The 23,368-nt window shown below is 41.8% G+C and overlaps 1 protein-coding gene across 1 annotated transcript; it reads left to right on the top strand.

Annotated features, from left to right (window-relative positions):
- The first annotated feature begins 4,753 nt into the window (after nt 1-4,753).
- RP2 (RP2 activator of ARL3 GTPase) lies at nt 4,754-22,763 on the top strand. The gene is made up of 5 exons (XM_039571511.1): nt 4,754-4,975; nt 15,086-15,751; nt 17,396-17,510; nt 18,675-18,760; nt 20,186-22,763. Exons 1-5 carry the CDS (start codon nt 4,838-4,840, stop codon nt 20,267-20,269), a joined length of 1,089 nt encoding a protein of 362 aa, XP_039427445.1. The 5' UTR covers nt 4,754-4,837; the 3' UTR covers nt 20,270-22,763.
- The last annotated feature ends 605 nt before the right edge of the window (nt 22,764-23,368 follow it).

Raw genomic sequence — 23,368 nt, 5'->3', positions numbered from 1 at the left:
AGCTGCAGAATTTGTCTCAGAGATGGCTTGAGGCAGTGTTCAGAATTACTGTGGAGTTTGTATCACGCATCATGCTCCTTTATGCTAATATTAGGATATAGTCTTTCATTCCTTCAGCCAACAATATTTAATTTATTCCTTTTAAAAATTATTGACTGTTTGGATCTTCAGTAAAAAACACTTCTAAAATGACCTGTAGTTCTATGTAGTGCCTTTAAAGAATGATTTTAAATAGTATGCTGTCTGTCTATGTCTCATGTACTCCATAGAACACTGCTCACTTTCGTCCCAAACACCAGTAACAGGAAAAGATCTGTAGACAAGATGTAATCTCTTACAGGGAAGGTAATGTTTGTTGGAAGTATGTGAAAGGTAATTTTTGAACAAACAACTTAGCAAACATGAACTACTCAGTTTGGATATTTGTGCTTTTCCTTGTCCTATCAGGTAAGTTCTCAGTAACCTGGGACACAGGCACGCCTATCCATTGTTCCCACTTAACCCCAGCACTAAAGCTGTGAATCACAGATTCTATGCTAGGGACAGCTACCCAAAAAGCTACCAGAAAAAGTGCATTTCCTTGTTGACCAGCAGTGATGTGATTCAGCATAGTTACTGGTGACCAGGGCTAATTTCTGTATGCAAGGAGATGCTGAAAAGCCACATATTGCTTGAAAATGGGGAGGACATTAGTCCAAAATCACCATTAGCAATGCAAAATAGATTCTAGTACATCTTTTCACAAAATTAGCCATATTATTTTTCTACCCAATCTCAAGTTGCAGACCAGCTTCTCTTGGTGTTCAGTCTGGCAAGAATCTCCAGCAGTAGATCTGCTAAAGAGACCAAAAAAGGCCAATATGATCTCGCAGTATGCAATGACTCTGTGTGAAAATCCTAGTCTGTATATTCATCATCTGCTTTTGAAAAAGAAAAAAAAAGATAAAAAAGTGTATGAGACTGAAATGCACAGATGTCTAATTGAAATCGTTGTTTTACACATTCATCTGTTTCCCAACACGGTTTTTTACCAAGTGTGCACAAACATTTTTGCTGTCCCACTGCACAGGTGGTTGGGGATTTAAATAAGCTGCTGGAGGCAACAGGTGCTTTCTGTGACACCTCTGTCTTAAATGTGTATCAGAACACAGCCTCAGAGAGTGAACCCAGCAGTAAAGTATCCCTCCCTTCCTTTCTGTTGAATACTATGTAAGGAATTGAATACTATGGAAGGATTTGTCTCATCCATAATTCACAATTTTGTATGAGTATAGGTTAATCTAATCTTAACTAGAAATTCTTTTCAAAGCTTTATACCAATTTTAGATAAGTTGCTAGGATCTCAAACACAGGATTTATAATCTTTGCTGGTAGAAAACATGAAATAAGCTTTTAGAAAGTAATAATATTTAAGTTATTTTGTTCTCTTTATTTTCATGTCTTAGAAACGATAATTTCAAGGTCTTCCCTATAACCAACAGGATTAAAAACCTGCTTTAAACAAGACACACTTCAATTTTGTCACAAAGGTACTATTACAAGAGATTTAAGAGACACACAGAGAATACAATGAGTCTCATTAAGAAGGCTGTGAAACTTTGGCTTTGTGCATTTTGTCAAGTTTCCAACACTACCAAGACAGATTCTAAGCCATGATAGGAGAAGTGCAGATGTGCACACACTGAGCTCTTGCTTCCTCACAATACTTGCTCAAGATCTAGGCAGGTTTCCAGGTCCTGATGTTTACTGAGAACTCCCTCTGTGCTTTTGGGGCAATGCAGAAGAGTGTCAATCAAAAGGAGGAGAAGGAATTAGGATCTTATCTGCGGGCATGCAAGCACTACCAAGCAATGTGGAGATAAGAGCAGTCCATACAGAGACACAGCCCATGCACGTGCTTTGCCCATCTGCCTGAGCACAGCATCACTGTCCCCCTGGGACGGACAGCAGAGATCTGAAAGGCTCCTTGCGAGCTGAATGTGCCCAGAAGGTATTAATACAGCAAGTCTCTTTCACCAAACACTTTAGAATATAACCTTTACAAAGAAAATGTTTTACTTTTCAGTTACCTAGCTACCACTTCTGGAGATCACAAAACTTTGTATTAGACTGTAATTAGACAAATTTCATGACATCTCCAAGAGGGAAATCACTAATTACAGCAGTTTGTTGAAATTAAGGTAAGTGTAGTCATGGTTGGTAGTGACTATGATACTATTGCAATCTTGTATTACTACACTTCAGGCTATGATTGTATCAAATCTCAAAGCCAAGAGGGTTGGGTCTGGCTGGCAGATGAATAGAGAATGAAGAACTGAACTACGCATTTGCGATTTCTTAATAAGTTATGTGCTCATGAATCACAAGTCATATTAATTTGCTCAGGAGTAAGTACTCTGGGGCTTTGGTGTCAGAAAACACCCTAGAGCTTGAGAGGTTGTGTTATGCCAGAGAAATAAAACCTATGGCCTCTCCAGATCAGCTGTAGTCATACAAAAATCCTGTATTTTTATGGGACTGATAATTTTGCAGGACAAGTATATTGGTCATGGCAACATGGGAAAATCCCAACTCAGAAACTTGCATTTGCCTTGCATCTTCTCATTGGTAATATAAAAGTAACTTTATTTTTCTTGCATTTAAATACCTTTGTGAAGCATTACTACAGCAGTGGTGAGACATTTCCATTATAGACCAGAGTGCATCTCAGCAGGGAAAGAAGTCTCTTTACACACACAGACTATAACATTTTCTGTTACAGCAGGTAATCCAATAATTAGTGTGAGATAACAATGTTCTGATAACGTAGTTTTAAGTTTTGTTAGTTTTAGATTTACTAAATGGTATTTTAGCTTTTAACAAAAATGTATCAAATGTTGCTTTCTATTCCTTCTATTGATTTTTTTTTTTTTTTAATGAATGCACAGAAAGAAGAGCCTGGTTGCCAAAAGACTGCAGAACTTTGCTAATCTGTATGAAATACACAGGGGTCTGGGAGGACTGTTGGACTTCCAGAGGGTGAGCTAGAAGAGGTGAGGGTGTATCAGACTCCTGAACTTGCAAACTGTCTCAAACAGTCCTAGCTGGACACTCTGTCAATACAGCTGGTGCACAGAGGATTCAATGAAGATCAGCAAGCCAGTGCCCAAGAAACCCAGAAAAATGGTTCATAGAGCAAATGCACTTTTCTACTGAGATGTAAAATTGTGCTTAGTGGTATTAAGGATAGCTGTTGACTTGAACTGTAGCTTCAAAAGCTCAGAGTAGGCTTCACTGCTGCGCAGGCATATGGTTTCGCAGTACATCTGATGCCAGAAAGCGTGTCAGTCACCCCTCTCCCTTAGCAACCATTTCTGAGCAATTGGTTTCACTTCCTCCTTTCTGCTGCCATCGAGGCCCTGAGCTGGACAAGCCTTTCCGCCTGCTCAACTGGCAGAGCACTGCTCTGCCACATTTCCTGGTTTCTCATCTCTCCTGCTCCTCCAGCAGGAATGTCATCCTTTAACACAAAATATCTCTGAAGTTTTGTTAGTGGGTATGGACTGCGTGTAGGTGGCCAGGTGCTGGGAGCAGGGGTGGTCTCTGTGAGGAAACAGGGCTGTCCCATGCCGGACACAGCCACTTCCAGACAGCTCCAACAGCCCCACCGTGGGGAATGGCTGAGCCCCACCGGTAACACCAGTGTTACCTCTGGGAGAACGTGTTTGAGGAAGGGCAGAACAACTACGTACCAGTGAGTGAGAGAGGAGTGAAGAGAAAAATGTGGGGAATACCATTGTGAACAGCAAGGTCAAAAAAAGGAGGGGATGGAGGTGCTGCAGCTGCTGGAGCAAGGATTTCCCTGAAGCCTACAAAAAAGGACCACAGAGATGCAAATATCCACAGTGCGGCCCATGAGGGACCCCACAACAGAACAGGTGGATATTTTCTGAAGGAACTGAACAAAGCATCAGGGACAATTTTGAAGTCTTTCACCTCTACTGCAGGAATCAAATCTGTAAAATCTTGGGGGAAATGTCTTTGACTGGTCAGTCAGTCTGATAAAAAAATGTGTGGGCTTTTCCTCTGGGGGAAAAAAAGAAAAAACAGCCAAAGAAAACCAAGCCAAACAACAAACTCACAAACCACAGCCCAACAGAGGAAGCCCGACTATTTGCAAAGGGAGGCACAACGCAGCAGAACGCTGGGGGTTCTCATGCCGCCACTTGCTGCTTCTGCTGCTCTGAACCACTTGCAACAAGCCGGGTCTCCTGGGGCAGCCCTTTCAGAGGGGAGAGCACGGCGGTGTCACCGGTCCCGTGGGGACCGCGCCGGTGTATCCGTAAGAAAATGACGTGATGCAGGATTACTCGGTTTGTATTTACACGCCGCACCGGGCGTTTTGCCTGCGACTTCCACAGCTGAAGCCGCACACGGCTCCAGGCGGGACACAGGTTTCACCCCGGCAGAGCGCTGGGTTCAGGAGCAGTCGTCACCTCCTCTGAGCCGCCCCCGCGGGACGGGCGTGGGGGAACCCTGGCCGGGGCGAGGGAGCGATGACGATCCCTGACAAACCGCACTTGGCCGCCTGCCCCCGGCCTTCTCCGCCCCGCGGCTGCGCTGCCGCCGGCGACACCCCGCCCTCTGCCAGTCACCGCCCCGTCCAGGCGCCTCCGCGGGCCGGCGGCGATGGTTGGAGCAGGACGGAGCGCGGAAGGGGAAGGCGGGGGGAAATGTCGCGGTCGCTACGGGAGACGGGGGAAAACCGGAAGCCGGCGGGGCGGGGCGGCGAGGCGCTGGCGAGCCCTTCCCTGCTCCCAGCCTCTCCCCGCCGGGTGGCGGCGGCGGCGGCAGCGCCATGGGGTGTTTCTTCTCCCGCCGCAGGAAGCTGGCCCTGGGCGGCCAGCAGCAGCAGCAGCAGCCAGCGGGAGCTGGGCAGGACGCGGCGCCCGGCGAGCAGAAGGCGCCGCAGTACAGCTGGGACCTGCGAGCCAAGGTACCGCCCCGGCTGCTGCCGCCGGCCGCGGGCTGGGGCTGGGGCTGGGGCTGGGGCTGGGGCTGGGGCTGGAGCTGGAGCCGGAGCCGGAGCCGGAGCCGGAGAGTATCGCCTCTCTCGGTGGGCACCGCCTCGCCCTCTCCTGCCGCCCGGCGTTTGCGGCGGGGTGTGTGCTCCGGCAGGGAGCACGCCTTCCCGGTCCTGCTGTTACGGCTCGGTCCGCGCAGTTCAGTGCGTTTATTTGAACAATTAAAAAGTGTTTAGCCTAAGGATTTTACCAGGCAGTCTCAAATTGTGCAAGTGGAGAGGGCGGCGCGCTGGATGCCGCGGCTGCCGGCGGTGCGAGCATCGGTCCCCGGTGCGGGGCTGCTCCGGATGGGGGCTGGCGCTGCCTCCCGTGGGACAGGGGGCTGTGGGCACGCAGCTTGGCTTTGGCAGTCCCCACGGGTGTTCGCTTGCCTTCGGGATTCCTCATACAGCGCGAAGTGCCTCGGGTGCGTGCTTCACCCGGGCACACCGGGATTAAAGGCTGGGGAGCTGCTGGTGCCGGGGCGAGTCCCCGCACCTGGCATTGCGGCGGAAGTACAGAACTCCTGCTGTGTGTCCTGACTGTCTGTATTGATTCCTCCTGCTAGGGTGTTTGCGCTATTGGTTTGTTTGGTTTTTTTTTTTTTTTAAGCTAGAGGAAGTAGAACTAACTTATCAGCCCCTAAAATGACAGATGAAGACAAATCCTTCCCCATGCTGTTTCCAGAGCTCCTGGAGGCAGTCATGAAGACTCAAGTAGGAAAGCATTTAAATGCCAGATTAAATGTATTTCTTCCTAGCCTCATTTCAAGTTTCACTTCCTAAATATATCATGACATTATAGCCCTGCTAGGCCTCCCTTCCTTTCCTCTCCAGCTGCCTTCGGGTGGGGGAAGCAGAAACTGGGGCAGGCGATAAACTTAATTGATGCGGTTTCAACAAAATCCTCAAACCTTTAGGCCATATTTTACACATATGGAAAAGAAAATGTGTGAACTTATTTGAATGTTTAGCTTGCTTGTTTTTTAGAGTTGGCCAGGTGCTCTAGGGTGTCCCTTAAGTCTTCCAAGTAGATTAAGACAAGCTTAGATGGAGATGAGTTAGAGAGTGTGCGTGTGGCCTGGAGGAATCAGTTCCTTGAGGATAAAGATGAGCAATCTGTGTTGGGCTTGTTGCTTTGACTGGATAGTGGATATTTACAGAGCAGACAGAGAAGGGGAGGATAGCAGCCTGTCACTCGTATGGAGACTGTTCTTACTGGGGGAGGGGCTGTACTGAAGCCATATTTTAGAGTGTCAGAACAAAACTTAGTCTGTCTAAAAGTAAATTTCTAAATCAACCTTTGGAATAATATTTTTTAATTTTAGAGCAAATTTACCAGCTAAAGGGCAACAGGTACGTGTAGCAGGTTGGGTTTGTAACCGGGCAGAAACACCAATTTAGTGTAGTGGTTTGGTCCAAAATACTCATTACTATTTATCTTCTGTGAGATAAGAATTAGGAGAAATGCAAAGCAGGCACCAAACTTGAAAGAATATAAAGAAGTTTATTAACAGACCTAAAAGAGGGAAAAAATTATACCACACCTTCAGAACTCTCTTCCTCCCCCCACCTTCCTCCCTTCTCCCACTGACAATGTAAAAAGACAACCCTTGAGATTTTCAGTCTGTTTACCACTTCCATAATAACCTTGTTTAGTCCATTTAGAAAGAGAAGTCTCTTCTTGCTCATGCTATGAAAACATTATCACAACGAGACAGCCGCCCACTTCCAAATATTGTTCAGTCCATTTAGGAAGAGGAGTCTCTCTGCTCGCATGTGAGTCCCTTCCCCCAACTTGCAGCTTTTCCTGCAACTGCTTTTGAGGGTCCACTCCTGAAGTTTTTGGGGTACAATTTTAAGGTTGAGCCATTCAGAAACAAAAGTTCTCTTCACCCATCTCTGGGAGCATTTCATCTCTAAGAACAGAGGCCCTCCTCCTTCCCTGGGAGCAAAGGGTCTTCATCATCTTCATCTTTAGGACTATCTCTGGGAGTATCTCTAGGAGCTGAGGTTTCTCCTTTCCCATTTGGAGCAAAAGTCCTCATTGCTTCCATCTCTCCCTGTCCAAACTCCTCATGAAATTACAGCTGCGTCAGCATCTGCCTATCTCAGCACAGGTGCTTTTGCTTACGAGTTGAACACTCCACCCCCCATATCTTCATGGAATTACAATGGGATACTCTGATAGATCATAGCTTCACAACAGACTTTCAGCTTTAAGCATCTCCTCTTTCTCTTCCCTCAGGTTTTCAGCTCTTCACAGCACTAAAAGGGTTAATGTCACCTTGGCCTTGCAGCTGTGTTGCTTATCGCTGTTGGTCACCTGGCCTCTGCCGGACAGCGGTGCTGCTTTGCTGAAATCTTGGCCGCAGTGGAGGGGAGGGGGTTCCGAGCCACTCCGGCTGCCCACAGCCCTGCTGAGGGGGTCATCCTGGAGCCGTGGCCTGGCCTGAGCAGGGCTGGGCCCGCTGGCCCCCGCTTGGGCCCCGCAGCCACCTGTCCCAGCAGCGGAAACGAGAGAGAGCTTGGGGGGAGAGTTTGTCTATTCTTAAGTGTGCATCACAGAGGCGGTCACAACTTTAAGTGGCTTAAAGAATTGTCCATATTCAAACTGGCCAGCTGATAGGTTCTGTCAGGTCCCAGAGGAAGCTGTAAGCACCCCTTAGGAAGGACATCCCTTCCGGGACTATGCTTGTTAATCTATGACAGTATAAGAATTTTTACCCCATCTACTTAGACACAGCTAACTTTGAAAACTCAAAGAAAGAAAGTCAGGATATAGAAAGACTTGATTCAGAGAATAGACGGCCTTGTTGCTAAGGAGATGATTGTTGTTAACTTGCTGGAAGTAGGCTCAAGCTAACATATGAAACTGTTACAGCACCAACAATCTACCTCTGTCGAGTAAAAAAAAAAGCTGTCAGGTATTACATGTAAAACTTCCTCTTTTTCTATAAAAGGCTCTTAGAAACCAGAAGAATCAGTGAATATGGGCTGTGCTAGTGAACTGTGTAAGCCATCAAATTAGCTGCTTCATTTTATACTGTACAGCCTAAGAATGGCTATTTAATGTTTAAGTCCACTTCTCTTGCTCTTTGCAGCCTTATTTTTCATTGAGCTTTTTGGGTTTAAGATTAATACCTTAAACCAGGAAAGCACTGGAGTCACCTTATCTTAGGTGAAGGAGTACGGAGCACTTGGTGCACTAAGCTTGTCGACCCCAGTTTGTATTAAGTGATACCATGTCCGTGTTAATGTAGTAGCTTTAAATGTTGTCCTGTTGTCTGTTGCTTTCTCATTTCTGATGTGACACATATACTTATTTATTTCACAGTTTGTGTTTGTACACAAAGTTATATTGAGGTCAGTTGGAAAACTTGTGGCATCAAGACTCCTTTTTGTTCATCAAGTGCACTGAATTGTATTCTAAACCCTGAAAACCTCAACTCTGTCAACAGATGTGCTAAGTGGTCTTTTGATGTTTATTTCCACCATTTGGGGATGTGTTTCTGATTTTAGGCTCTCCTACTCAGTGGTGCAGTTGTGGTTATATAGTGTAGTTTTGGAAGCAGGTTTGGAAATTATCTGTAGTTTTTGTAAACTATGCTCTGTATGTTCTTACAGGTGGGTATGTCTTGCTGCTCAGACACTCCAGCTGTCTTCCTTTAAACTAATGTCATTCTGACATGGCAAAAAAATGTAGGCACACTTGTGAGCATGTTTGTGTGATTAGGGATGTGTAGAGGAGTGACTGAACCTGGGGGTTTCCTCCAAAAAACCTATTTCTTCTGCTTCTGAAGGACATCATTGCTAGTTGAGCCTATTTTAATCATGTTCTGAAGGCAGAAGATGGTTACTATTGATACTGTCTGCTAGTGTAGCCCTAGACAAAGAGTAATATGATGATATTCCACTGACCATGTAACTCTTGTGTAATAGTCCCAAAAATGGACCATGTGGTAGAAAAATCTAAATAGAAAATACTATAAGGTGCTGGTAGTTTAATTGAAATTAAGGAAAGTATATGAATTTGAGCGGCCTTTTCAGATTTCTGTGTGACTTTAAGTGAGGACAGAAGTTTTAAGATATGCAAAATTTAATCAAATTTAGATAGCATTGTAAATCTGCTGGAGTCTCTAATGCTTACTGAGCCTTGGGTTCAGAGAACTGTATGAAGATTACTTATGGTGCAGTAGAAGAGCCAAAGGATCAGATTATCTTGAAAACAGAAGGGACAAGGATGAGTATTCAGTTTCTTGGTGCTCTGGGATTCTGAGTCCACAAGTATAAGTAGTGCACAGTTTATTCCAGAGTCTGTTATTACTGCATTGAATCCTGAGGACTTATGTCTCTTGATGGCTTTGGGCTGTCTTGCGAGTCTCCTTCTGACCAAGTGTGGGAGAGGAACTTGGTGGTGCTCAGCCCTTCTCAGCCTTCTTCAGCTAGCTTTCCACCTGGGTTGTTCTCCTTTCCCATTGTGTGGCTAACAGCAGTAACTGAATATGGGTATGTACAGACAAGAACTGGGCGTTTGTGTCTTGTGATGGCAGATACACTCATGACCTTCTCCACAGGAGAAGAAACACAAATAGCTGCATCATCTTTTTTGCTGTTGTCTCATGCTCAAAGAAGTAGGATTAGATTAATTATGATCACAGTGGCATTTAGAGCTTAGAGGAACTTTCCTTCCCAGATGTTTTTTTTACTTTTAGAAGGAACAAGTGAAGTTTTGTTTTATGTCAACTGACTTGCAATTTAACTGGTTTAGTTGATAGGAAACATGCAGCTATCATTGTTACTGTGCTGTGTAGCTGTAGTTAAACAACTAAAAAAACCAAGAGGTTTAACTTTTTGCCTAAATCATAGATAGTCCTTTGTTACTTACCTTACATTTGAGGATTCTTCGTGAATGGTCTGAGCTGACTTGGGTATCTTGAATTGTCTAGATCTTGTTTAGGTAGCCATTTTGTATTTTATTTTGGAATATTAATAAAATAACTTTTTTTTTCCCCTCTAAGCAATGAAATATTTTCTCCTTAAATCCAAGGTATCTCCCTTATGCTTCCCAGAGCACCAGAACTACTGCTATACTTCTCAGAATGTGGTGAGATCAACTGAGAAGCAGTCAGAAGGTGCATATTAAGCAGTATTGCCAGTTAGATCAAAGCCTGTAGTAGCTTCCTTTCTTCTTTCACTTTTTCTGTACGCAGTATTTGGCAGTGGTTTGTTATATGTGAATTACTGTTTTATGCTGTTTTGGGCATTATGGAAAAGTGTGAATATTACCAAGAAGGAAGGAAATGAGCATTCAGACTGTTGTATTGGCCACTTTTAAAGTCAGGGTGTGCAGGAGATGCTCCAAAATGAAAAACTGTTTGCTAGTAACAGAAACCTGCACTATTCTTTGCACTTTTTCTTGTTGTGCAAGAATCTTGAAATCTGCCAGTGGGTGAGAAACTTCAACAAGCAGTCTCCAGAGGATGTTGCAACTCATTACTTAAGGGCACCAAACCCCTGCAAGTATGAATATGCAGAAGTGTCTAGGCCTGGGAATGCACTTTTCTTTCTTATTTCCCTTATGTTAATTCCCCTGCTGACAAAAATAGTGCTTAAAGCTTCTTAAGTTGGTGTGCCTACCCTATAGGTGCAGCTTTTAATGTCACTGGGTCAGCAGCCAACTTTTGTATGTCATCAGCTGTATATAATTCATCTCCGAACTGCCATCAGTACTGACTTAGAAAGATAGGGGATGATTTTTTGAGAATTATATTTGAAAGAGAAGACCTTAGTGTAAGTGGTTTAGAAATACTTTACAAACTGCTCAGCAGCTTAGACACGGGTAGCTAGGGGAGAGCTGTAACCTGTTAAGAACAGCAGTACCTTCTCATATCTGTGGGGGCGTATCACTGTTGACTGAAACTCCTTCCCTGATGGACCCTGTGAAAAAGTCTTGCTAAGACATGAACTCATCCCAGAAAGAGTTCAAGATGTTGGGATCCTTTGTGATTCTAGGCACAGTTAACCACTAACAACTGTGACGGCCTAGTACTCCTAAGTCTTCTTCCAAACGGGAGCTGCCCAGTCTTGGTGCCAGTAAACTGGATAATGGTGGCTGAAGAGATGTATGTCATGTGCAGCTTTCACATAGCCTCTGACCTTCTTGCAAGACAAGTGTTTGCAGGAAGGAAAGCTGCTTAACGCACCTTGCACTTGTAACAGGATGTCCTAGAGTTGTAAACAGCCATGAAAAACTTGTTTGCCCTCACTTCTCTCCTTTTTTTTGTTCTTTAAAATCCTTGCTCCTTACAATTTGTCCTCTAGCCCTTTGTAACAGACTTCACCCCATTGTAATTGCTGATAACCAAAGATTAAACTTCTGTGCCTGTTTTGAGAAGGAAGAATATTAGCCCTGTAAGCAGGGCTAACTTTTTCATCGTCACATCTGGTTATTTTAGGTCATTCTGTGGAGTAATCCCTGAACCTGTGCATAGCCACTTATGCTAGAAGGTTTCAAATCCTGAGCTGTGCCAATATCTATTAATGTATGACTCTTATCTACTCTAAGAACTCTTTACATTCAGCTGAAAATATTAAAAGTTACCTCTATGAATAGTCATCTTTTGAACTTATATCAGCCTGGGGGAAAAAAGACATTTAAAAAAATCTGTTAAGGGCTGGAGAGTAAAGTGTCTCTTTGAGTGAGATGGGTGGATTTGGACGAAGTTTTTTGAAACTTTATCCAAACACAAAGGACAAATATATGAGTTATCAAATAATTGAGTTTTGCTGACCTGCCACATGCTTAAGATTTTATAGCACCAGACGAATGGGCAGAGAAATGTACATAGCCCTGGTTATGGTCGTATGAGGCTGCAGATGTTACTTTCTTCTGTTTCTTTTGGCTTTCCTAGCCTCCTTTTTTTTCTTTGTTGCCAAGACAGAGCTTAAGAAGCAGTTGGTGTTGACTGTCAGGGGAAGGAAGGTGGTTGCAGTGATTTAATATATTAACCTGTTGATGATACGTGAAGATTTCAGAGATGGTGAACACAAATCAAGAAGGCCAATGGCATCCTGGCTTGTGTCAAAAATAGTGTGGCCAGCAGGACTAGGGCCATGGCCTGTACTTGGCATTGGTGAGGTTGCATCTCAAATCCTGTATTCAGTTCTGGATTCCTCACTTCAAGAAAGACACTGAAGTGCTGGAGTGTGTCCAGAGAAGGGCAGTGGAGCTGGTGAAGGGTCTGGAGCACAGGTCTGATGAGAAGCATCTGAGGGAGCTGGGGCTGTTTAGTTGGAAGAAAAGGAGGCTCAGGGGAGACCTTAGTGCTCTCTACAAGCACCTGAAAGGAGGCTGTAGGAGGTCAGGGTTGGTCTCTTCTCTCAAGCACCCAGTGACAGGACAAGATGAAAAGGCCTCAAGTTGCTCCAGGGGAGGCATAGATTGGACATTAAGAAAAATTTATTCGTGGAAAGAGTTGGAACAGGCATCCCAGGGAATTGGTTGAGTCACCATCCCTGGAGGTATTTAAAAAAGATGTGTAGATGCGGCAGTTGGGGCCATGGTTTAGTGGTGGACTTGGCAATATTAGGTTAGTGGTTGCGCTTGATGGTCTTAGAGGTCTTTTTCAATTTAAACTATTCTATAATCCTGGGAGCATATGAGGAGCTGTTGGATGCTTCCTCAGAATCACAGTTCTGCCTTCATGCGTGTTTCTCTGGCAGGTTTCTTTTACCCAGGAGAAGTGAAATATTTCTATCTGCTATAGTCTCTTAGGTTACCCCTCCTCTCAGGGGCAGTAACCCAGGGTGGGGAGAGAGTATTAAATCTATTTCATGCAGTCCCTCCAGTCTGTACTGCATGTTAATCAATAAATACTCTTGGTCTTTAAAAGGATAACTGCAAAGCAAAATTAAGGGAAATGGGCAAACTCCATAGCATGGTCAACAAACTGAGAAGTAAAAGCTGTGTCAGGGCAGCAGTGTTAGTTCTGGAAAATAGGGAAATAAAGAAGAGCTTCTGAATCTGCTAATAAGGTGAATTTTTATCTTTAACTTGACTACTGTTCTTACTCAAAAACTCTCATTTGAGACTGTCTGTAAGCTGTGAGTTTGCTGACTAACCAGTGTTTTTCACTTAGGCCTAAATAAAATTGCAATGTGAAGTTTCACACATCCCTACAAAGGACGCTGTGTAGGATGAGCTAGTGCTGCTTCAGAGACTTTGTAGAGCAGAGTAATTCAGTAGGACGTGCTTAGGTGCCAAGTTTCAAAAAAGCTGTAAGTTCTGGAAACACTGAACTTCTCATTCCTAAGAGAAGTAACTGTTCCTCTGTGCCTCTTTTGAAGGCGGGAAGTCTGTCTCCCATGGTTATTTAAAAAAACAACACCCAACATACAAATATACACATACATAAATGTTCTAGGAGATGCCTGGGAGGAATATGTCCAAAAGCAGTTTCAATACTTATATTCTCAAGTAAGAGGGAATATGAGTGTAAATAACTTGCATATGGATCAAATATATAACATTACTTGAGACTAAAGACTTTGGAGAGTTTGAATCCAAAGCATGCTGTGTGACTGAGTCTCCATGCAGTGTCCCTTATCTTTTGAGTCTCACAATTTTATTTTTAACACTTCCAACTAACTTTCCTGGATATATACTAGTGGTACTACATATGATTGAGGAGAGAATTCTAGGAAACCATCTTCATTGTCTCAATTTGCAATTTATTTGGAAGATTATCGGTTGCAAAGCTCCTTTCCTGTCTGAAGGTCACATATGTTGCATAGAATGAAGTACATTTTATCAGTTGGTAGAGATTTTTAGCTTCCTTGGGCTGTTCCAGTCAAAAGCTACCAAAGCTGGTTTACTGAGTATCTGGTGCTAGCCCATTCTGGTTTATGCCTTTTGCTGGTCTCTAAATATCGTGTCAATGTTTGACATGCTAGGGAGGAGAAGTTTCTTAGAAATTGGGCTACACCAAAACTGATTATGGTACAGCAAATTTTAGGAGCTTCAGGCTGATAATCAAATAGCAGGTTTGTGAAGTGGTCTTGTGGTAGGCTCTTTCAGGTACTTGGACACTTCTAAGCGCTATTTTAATGAGCTTTCACAAGAGGGCAGAGTAGAATTTGCTCCAGGAATTGCAGTTGACTTGAGACTTAACTTAGATCTAGATATAAGCCAGCTCAGATTCTTTTGGTTTTAGGACAGCATGGGCTGTATTATTCATGCTTTCCACCTGTATTGTATTCATCCTAGGTGCTGTGTGGCTTTTGAGTTGTTGCTCCCTAAAGGAGAGTCCCAGTCCCACAGCCTCTCTCAGGTGTTCTGTGCCAGTGAGAGGGATGCTGGAGTGTGGAGGAGATCTGCAAACATGCCTCTTGTACCACCACTGCCAGTTTTTGCTTCTTTCACATAGCTAAAACAATCTCATATGTTTTTTTAGCACAAAAATCTTGTCATTGTTAGCACAAGATAATGCTGTGGCACAGATTAATGAGCTTTCTGTAGTTTGCAAACATAATAGAGAAGATACTGCTTGACTGCAACAAGGTTTCCTTGCAATGTGTTGAGGTGTGGTGAAATATGACCAAGAAAGCTACTAAAAAAGGAAATACTGTGTATCTCCAGCTTTATGAATCTGTAAGTATGTGGGACAATTTATTTATTACAGTTACGACTCTAATACCCAGAACCATCATCCTCGTTGAAACAGTTTAGAGTCCACAGATAAAACTAGCTCCCTTTGCCCCATTCCTTTATTAAAGGACAAACTGAGCTGTTGTGTTTTTTCCCCTGGAGCATCTCGTAAGTGTAGTTTCACTTCTTAGTTGTACCTCAGTACTGTGTATTCCAGTAGTTTAGCTAAAAGAGTTGCTTCTGATGTTTCATCACTCGCTGAAGCCCCTTGTGGCAGTTTATCCTGTACAATTCAGTGGCACTTCAGTCAGTGCAAGTCAGTTGGCATATAGCATTATAATATTCTCTGTATTTGAAGACTTTAACCTTCTTATTTTTTTTTATTCCTCCTTCAGATTGACCCCAAAGATTACACTTTTTCCGGACTTAAAGATGAAACTGTGGGTCGACTGCCTGGAAAAGTAGCAGGGCAACAATTTGTCATTCAGGACTGCGAGAACTGTAAAATCTACATATTTGACCATTCTGCTACAATCACTGTTGATGACTGTGTAAATTGCCAAATCTTTTTAGGACCGATAAAAGGCAGTGTGTTTTTCCGGGACTGCAAAGATTGTAAATGTGTGGTTGCCTGCCAACAGTTCCGCACGCGGGACTGCAGAAAGCTGGAGGTGTTCTTGTGCTGTGCCACCCAGCCCATTATAGAGTCCTCCACAGGTATGAAATTTGGATGTTTCCAGTACTATTATCCTGAGCTTGCTTTACAATTTAAAGATGCTGGTCTGAGTATCTTCAATAACACATGGAGCAACATCCATGACTTTACCCCTGGGTCTGGAGAAAATAACTGGGGCCTTTTGCCTGAAACTGCTGTAGTCCAAGATTATGTTCCTTTGCCCAGCTCTGAGGAGCTGAAAACCGTCAGGATTTCTACTGATGCTACAAAGAGCATAATACCAATAACTCGAGGGCAGAGACAGAAAAGCAGCGATGAATCATGTTTGGCCGTGTTTTTTGCTGGTGACTACACAACTGCAAATGCCAGGAAGTTAATTGATGAGGTAAGCAACCTTTGTCTTCATTCAGGTTTTTCGATTCCTAATTAAATTTTCCTCTGGACAGCCTCTGGTGCTCCCTAGATGGGGAATATAGAGGCTCTGTTTGCCTACTGACCATACTGATCAACTGCACTGTTTAAAACCTTAAAGCAAGATAAGGACTGAATCTCATTTGATCAGTCAGTTGCTCTACAGCTGACATGCTGTGAGTGGCAAATCTATCTTCTAACAGTTCTGGTGTAGTTTTCCGTCATGGCACAGCAAAATGATGCTCTAAAGAACACGTGTAGTTGATTTGATGAACTTGGTCAAATACAGAGTAAGTGATTGACAGTGCTTGTGAAAGGGATGTAGCTGATTAACTTGTTAGCTTATTGCCCTGAAAGTGTCAGCTAACAAAAGTCTGTCCTGAAAGTTTTTCCAGTAGTAACAGAGTCTTAAAAAAAAAAAGGGTGTTAAAATGCATCCCCTGTGTCATCCAGTGTTGTAACTTTTTTCTGAAAGGGGCAGTGAGTGTTTGTCACGGCTGGTCAGCTGTCTTCAATGACTTGAATAGCTTTTTTATTGGTCTTGGTTTTTTCTTTCTTTCTTTTTTGGTCTCTTCTTTTTTTTTTTTCCTGTGAGGCAGCAGCTTCCAAGCTTGGCTGAGTTTGTACTTTCCTGGGGCTAAAACCTGGGAGTAGCTGGCTGCTTTCACCATCCTGAAGTGCCAAGGATGTCACAGAGCAGAGCCACTAACCATGGGCTACAGCATCTGACAGTGGTGTCTGCAAAAGCTGCTGATCACAGTGTTGTATGATCAACTAAACATCTGGTGGAGCTCTTTCCCTTGGGTTTTTATCTGCAAGGAAAGAAAGCTGTAGTGTGTCTCCTTGCCTTCCCACTGCCCAGTTGGACTTTTGTGAAGCTACTGAGTGAAGGGAGATAATGATACTTATGGGTTGGATTTTTTTCTGGCAAAGGAATAGCTACAGAAAAGAAGGTAATGGATGTGTTCTCCTCTGTTGGTAGTTATTTAGATATTAGAGTTAAGAAGATGCTAAAAGACTAGTTAGTGAGTTTCTGTAGAAATCCAACTGCTCTGTAGATTAATGGATGTTTTGGAAGTAAAAATGTATTTGCTCCTTTCCCACATGCTTTTAGTTCCATATTAGATGTGGAGTAAAAATGAGGGGGTGGGCTAGGATGTGTATATGTGTTTTCAAACATTGTTAACTATTGTTCCAAAACTGAAAACTTCAGCAGTGGATAGATGAGTGTTTGAGCTAATGCTTGACTGAACTATTGCAGACTAAAGAGAACTGACTGCTTGTTTCCAGATGCTGACTGCCTTTAACTCCCATTAGTTTCTGCTTGTGAGGGATTGTGGGGAAAAACACATAACCCTGGGCCCTAATATATAAAACAAAAATATTCACATTTATTCCTCTAGGTGCACTAGGGCAGAGGAGAAAATCTGGATGAGTGGAATGAAAATAAACAGAAGTGTAGAAAAAGCAAATGGTCTCTGAAAAGAGCAAAAAGGGTCCCTTTGCTCTGTAACTTAATGTGTGGGGGAAAAATGGGTCTATTACAGTGTAATCTGGATACTCAAGTTGAACTCTGCCTTAGAAGCATTTTTAACATGAATCCCTTCTCTGTTAACAGATGACAAGTAAAGGCTTTCAGCTGGTACAGACTAAAGAAGTCATAATGAAGGCAGAGGATGCTCACAGAGTTTTCCAGCAGAGTGCATCAGAATTCACTTCACTGCTGGAAAAAGGTGAGTTTATGTTTTCTTTCTTCTCTTGATATAGAAGTCTGTCACTAGAGAGTTCTGAAGAAGAAAGAGGAATGAAGGAGAAATTTGTGTTTCAAGGGCATACTGTAAAACCTGTTGAGATGAATTTTGGAAGCCTCAGTGAGGCCCTAAACCAGCCAAAATTCCTGAAGGCATCAGAAATTAGTTATTTGACATGTATTTTGTGTCTCTGCTCCCCCTCTAGTGGTCCAACTGCATAGCTCAGGAGCAGTGGCACATGCAGACCTGCCTGGAATGGTCAAAAGCAGCTCATGCTTTTAGCCTATTTCGAACTTGTCAGCAATGCTGCTCAACCACTGAGCTGTTCAGCATTTCAGTATAAATATCTAAGCAAATCGGTATAGATGTACATAAAGCAGATAAGCATTTAAAATTCTTGTTTATAACTGGTGTACTGTCAGAGTATTTCTAAAGTCTTTCTATTGATATGACTGCAGTTGGGTTTTGTCTCTTCTTGCAGAAGTACTGACATCTTGTTATCTGTTACATGCTAAAGATCACTACACGCTCCCGAGCTTGGTAGCAACATGCAGGTTTATTCATGGTGACATGAGAGGTTTGTGATGTTCATTGCAAGAACAGGACAAAAGTCATTGCACTTACAAGATGATAGTCTAGTTTCTGGGCTATATTGCAGTCATATGGGAAGAAATACCATGTTCAGAATGAAACCAGAGAAAGCAGATCTGCAAATAGAGGGTGAGAACAAGTCTAAAAATCAGGCAATTCGCTATCTTGGGACTGAGGCAAAAATGCCTGAATGACTCAGTCCCACTCCAGATGTCTGTGAAATGGCTCACTATTTGAGTGGTATAGTCTGACTCACTTCCATGAGGCCTTGCACTCCTTAGCATTTTTGTGCTATTGCTGCCTTTCGAGAAGTAAAACTGGAATCCTGCCCAAATCTCTGCCAAAAAAAAAAAGCATGGAATTGCAGATAACACTGTACTTTTTTTTTTTTTAACATTAAAGTGTTTTTAATTCTTTATCTGCTGTTATGGGGCTACTCAAGCAAAAAAATAAAATACTTCTTGCAAGCTTCACAATTCCCTATGGATTGAGAAATCTACTGTTTCAATGCAAAGCTTAAAAGTAGTATTGATTTTAGATTAAACTATTTTCCAGGTCCAGTGGTTGCTTTGGAGTTCAATGGAGATGGTGCTGTGGAACAGTGTCGAAGCACTATAAATGAAGTTTTTAGTGGGACCAAGGTAAGCTGGAGTATTGCTTTATTCACCGAAAATATTACAGAATGTCTGAGCTATTTCATGGTCAAGATATAGTGTTGACGTAGTACACAATCTTTTTAGATTCACGGGTAGTAAAATTGGAATATCCTTTTGTTGTTATTTTGGTTTTTTGTCTTCAAAACACAAATTACTTGTTAGTGACAAGAAAATTGTCCTAGGAAAGAGAGTTCTGAATCCCCATATCCACTGAAGAACACAAGATTTCCACTTAAAACTGTTATTTCACGTAATAGCCAAATCAAGTTCTATAAATATGGTACAAAAAAGTTCCACTTCAAGTCTTGGATTTAGTCACTTAGCTTTGTGGTGTCCTGTCTATTAAACCATGACAAAGATAATATGATGGGATTTCAACTTTTTTCTGTGTTTACTTTTGCTGTGTTGGACACCGCAGAATGCCTTCCTTCAAAGGCACTGCTCTTTTTTCTTCTGTCAGCTTGTTTCGCTTTAGCTTCCTTACACCACACCTCCTCTTTCCTTGCTGCTCCCCCTCTCTGAATGGCAATGGTTTTGAGAAAGTTTCTGGAAACATTCAGAGCACTCAGGGTAACAGGAAAGTGATAAACCCTTTGCTTTCAGGCAGCTGTTCAAAGAAGACTAGAATGTCTTTGAGACATAGCATCCATACAGCTCCTTGTAGTCTTCCAGTTCCTTTCAAAAGAGTTACTTGGAACTAGGCTGCCCGGTTTCTGGAAACCAGTCATCTTGTAAAAAGTCATAGCATTTAATTTTATGATTGAGGCTATTGCTTGCATGTTGAGATTGGTGAACAGCCACAATGCTCTCTGTTACACTCAACTGTTTGAGTATTGCCTGAAACAATTGTTGTTGATCTGCTGAAAGCTTTCAAAGGTGACTGTCCTAGAGCTTGGACTTTCACATACATTGATAAATTTTGAAAAATGTAAATGTAATTAGAGTTATTTTTTTAAAAATAGTCATCTGCTGGAGAAGCAACGAAGTTTTTTTGAGGGTAATATAGCACAAGGAAGTCTTTATTACAAACTCTCCCTTTCTGTTAAAGGAAAGTAGTAGTCTTAGGATTTTGTGTATTTATTTTTCCCCCACTCTCCTGGAGAGAGTTGACTTTACCAATCAAAATACATCTAGACACTAACTGAAGCTGTGACCCCTGAATAATGAAGCCCTAAACTCCTGATCCTGAAGGCAAGGGTTAATGCAGCTACCATGTGTGCTAGGAATGGGTGATGATAACAAATGGTGGGTGCATCAGGGCTGAGAGAATTCTAGGATTTGTTCTGTCATGCAGTGGGAACCAACAGAGTTGTCTCTCTTGAAATGTAAAACTAAAAATAAGCATTACTGATTCCAAATGAGCAAAGACTGGTTTAACTGATGCATAACTTCTCTTGTTTAACAAAACAGATTTTTGTATCAGAAAGCAAAGCATCAGCATCTCAAGATGTGGACAATTTCTACAACTTCGCTGACATGCAGATGGGGATGTGAAGTTTAGCGTGAAGGTGCTCACGTGCGGTTTGTCTCAGCACTTGGATGTCACTTGGCTTGAATATTGCAGTAGTTTTGTCATTTAGTTTTGTCTTTCTCATATATCCCTTTTATAAAGCCACTGGTGGTTTTAATACCATATTATCTGAACTGGAGTAAATGGCATAGCTCTCCATGTCCATTGTGTTTGAAACTTAAGTTTAACTTCAAAAAACAATTCAGCTTTTCTACTAACTTTTTTACAGTGATTTCTAAACATCTATCGGCACTTGAATGTTTCTTGACAACATCTAATGGTTATACATATCTTAGTGCAATGCTGATCCAAGTTTGATGCAGTAGTAATTGTTATCTTTAACTCAGACACACTGTTTAGGAAGTGTATTTTTGTGAAACTTGACCTTCAAAACTTTCCCACATGCAAATTTGTCTTCACTGGGGGTTTAGGAAGGAAGCTGTAGTCATTGACTTTTTCTGAAAGCTTAGTCTGAAATGAATTGTCCTTGTAGAATGCTTTCAAAAGCAGTTTGTGACTTTGGCTTACTCTGCTTCAGCACGTTTTTTGAATAAAGTTGTTTGCAGCAGCATTTATGGTGAGAATTGTCACAACAGCATTCTGGTCAGTGAGTACTTGCCAGGCTTTTCTGCTTTGAGGTGAATCCTGAGCATGAGTGCTCTGCTGAAGCTACTCTAAGGTCTGCTGAGGTTCTTTGGCAATACAGCTGCCTCTGGCATTCCCAGCTCACACATGGGATATACATGAGGTTTCTTTGCACGTGGAGCAATAAACCTCTGGCACATTGTTGTTTGCTAGAAGGGACATACAGTAGCCAGTAGTCAGAAAAGGACTTTGATGGCATTAAAAACCCCTTCTTCCTTGCTAGACCCCAGGAGAAGGCTTTTACATTCAGAAGTAGTACAGAAAGTGCTATGCACTACCATAGGATTTATTTTGTATTAATTTTAAAGACAGGCTGAAGAAGTGCTACCAGCATTTTGTGAGATGCATTTGAATGGTGTTCAGTAATAATGCTTATTGCTAAATAGTCCATATTAGAATGCCAGTCTATATGGGTATTAAATACATGATTGATTTATTTTTGCATATTACATCCTTACTGATTTTTCTACATTAACTTAAAGCTTATGTCTTGGTTTACAAGCCCTCTGTAATACTTGAACCAACTGTGCGTGCAGACACACAAAACCAAATTTCGTAATTAAAACAGTGGCTTGCCAGTTTGCATAGCCTTTACAATTCATTGAATGGATTGGGGCTGTGTTGAGGTGCTAAAGCAATTTCCTCATTATGGTCATCTGTCAAAAGGGAAATCTCAACTGAAAATGAGTCTTGACTCATCAGTTTCACAGCTCTGGAGCTCCACAGTGGGTGGCTAAAAACACATCTCTAATTTTTTGAATTAGCACATGAAAGAATCTGTTCTTCTGAAATTCATAATTCTGTAATGCCCAAGAGAGGTTGTGAACTGTCATTTTGTTGCTACTGGGCAAATGCTTGCCATTAGTTTAAACTAGAGAATATGTCCTTAGGACCTCTTGTTACAGTTATGCATAGATTAAATAAGGAAGAATATCTCCTGAATAAACCATTGGTGTACTGAAGGTAAGATAATTGCCTTAATCTGAAGATAATCTGAAATGTTTTTATTTGACAAAGTGAAAGAAAATCAAACCACCACCAGAATCCAACTGCTAGCAGAAATTACCACTTACCTGCACTTAGCCAGCCAGGATTTTTTTTTTTTTTTTTAATAAGTGTGAGGTGAGGCTGTGAAAAGAGTTAGAAATTTTACCTTGCTCTCCAAAGTACTAGCACAACTCATCAGTCAACATGTACAGGAATTAATCTAGACATGTACAGTAAATGTATTATTTTGATATGGGACAGTACATTGAAATTGTATAATGTACTTCAGAGCTGTCCGTGTGTGATTTATATCAGCAGTGCATATACTGGACCACCTTGGTCTCTAAACTTTTACATACAATATTTCCAAAGTTACCTGCTGACACACGATTATGTGTATGTTTATAGCTTATTTTTTGTATCATCAACCTGCTCTGGAAACAAAGTGCTAAATGGGCTTTTGTGACTACTTTTGCTGGAGGACAGGATGATTAATTGAAAATTAATCTAGGCTTGAAACAGTGGAATAACTTTTCTACATGCTGGGAAGAGCAGTGTTGCTTCTTTTTTTTTTTAACATGGACAGTCTGTTTACCGACATCAAGAACTTTTAATAAAAAATCCCTAAATAATGAAGGAGTTTCTTAATCCAATTATTTATCTTTTGATTTCCATTTCTTGCTAACAGGTGTTAAAAACACTTCTAGCTTGAGTCAGGAATCCTTTGCATTACAGAATGGTATGTGTTTCATGTATTCTTTGTACATTTGTTGTGTAGCTTTTAATGTAATTTGTATTACACTGTGAATGTGATTCATAATAAACATTTGAAGTATTTAAACTCTGGATTCTGAAGACTTTTTGAACTTACAGTATATTGAAAAACATAATTACATTATATTAGGTATAAAAACTGATTTCCATGTTTAAACAGGGATAGATCTTGAAATAGATACTCATAGCTCATCAAAAATAAGCATTAACTCTCTAGTCATTCATCCTCTGAAAAAGGTGGTATTTTTTGACAGCAGGGATTTTTCCTCAATCAGAGATTGTGGTGGTTATAGTAGTAAAATTGTTAGTTTAGAAAGCAGGTCCATGTAATATCTGAAAACCAGTAAAAACCTCCTGAAAATAGGTAAACATTAGTAAGTCTCCAAACACGGCTTTAAAGTGGTCAGAATTGTGACTCTTCCAAGTAGAGATGGTCTAGGGTAACTCCACTAAGCATAAATGCTTGGAAAGAACATAAAGTACTGTATCAATATAATTGTCTTTTGAATATATTGAGTAAAATTGTGAAGCTTTAAAGTATCAAAGCTTTTGGTTTACCCTTAGCTATTATTGTACAATTATACGGTTTAAAAACCATCTTGTTACCCCAGCTGGATTCAAGTTGCCTAATAATCTTTTTTTATGTAGTGTCTAAGTCATAGCAAAGCCGCCCTTAA

The sequence above is a fragment of the Corvus cornix genome, chromosome 1, assembly GCF_000738735.6.
Source record: "Corvus cornix cornix isolate S_Up_H32 chromosome 1, ASM73873v5, whole genome shotgun sequence".
NCBI classification, from domain to species: Eukaryota; Metazoa; Chordata; class Aves; order Passeriformes; family Corvidae; genus Corvus; species Corvus cornix.
This window is presented reverse-complemented; position numbering and strand designations above follow the sequence as displayed.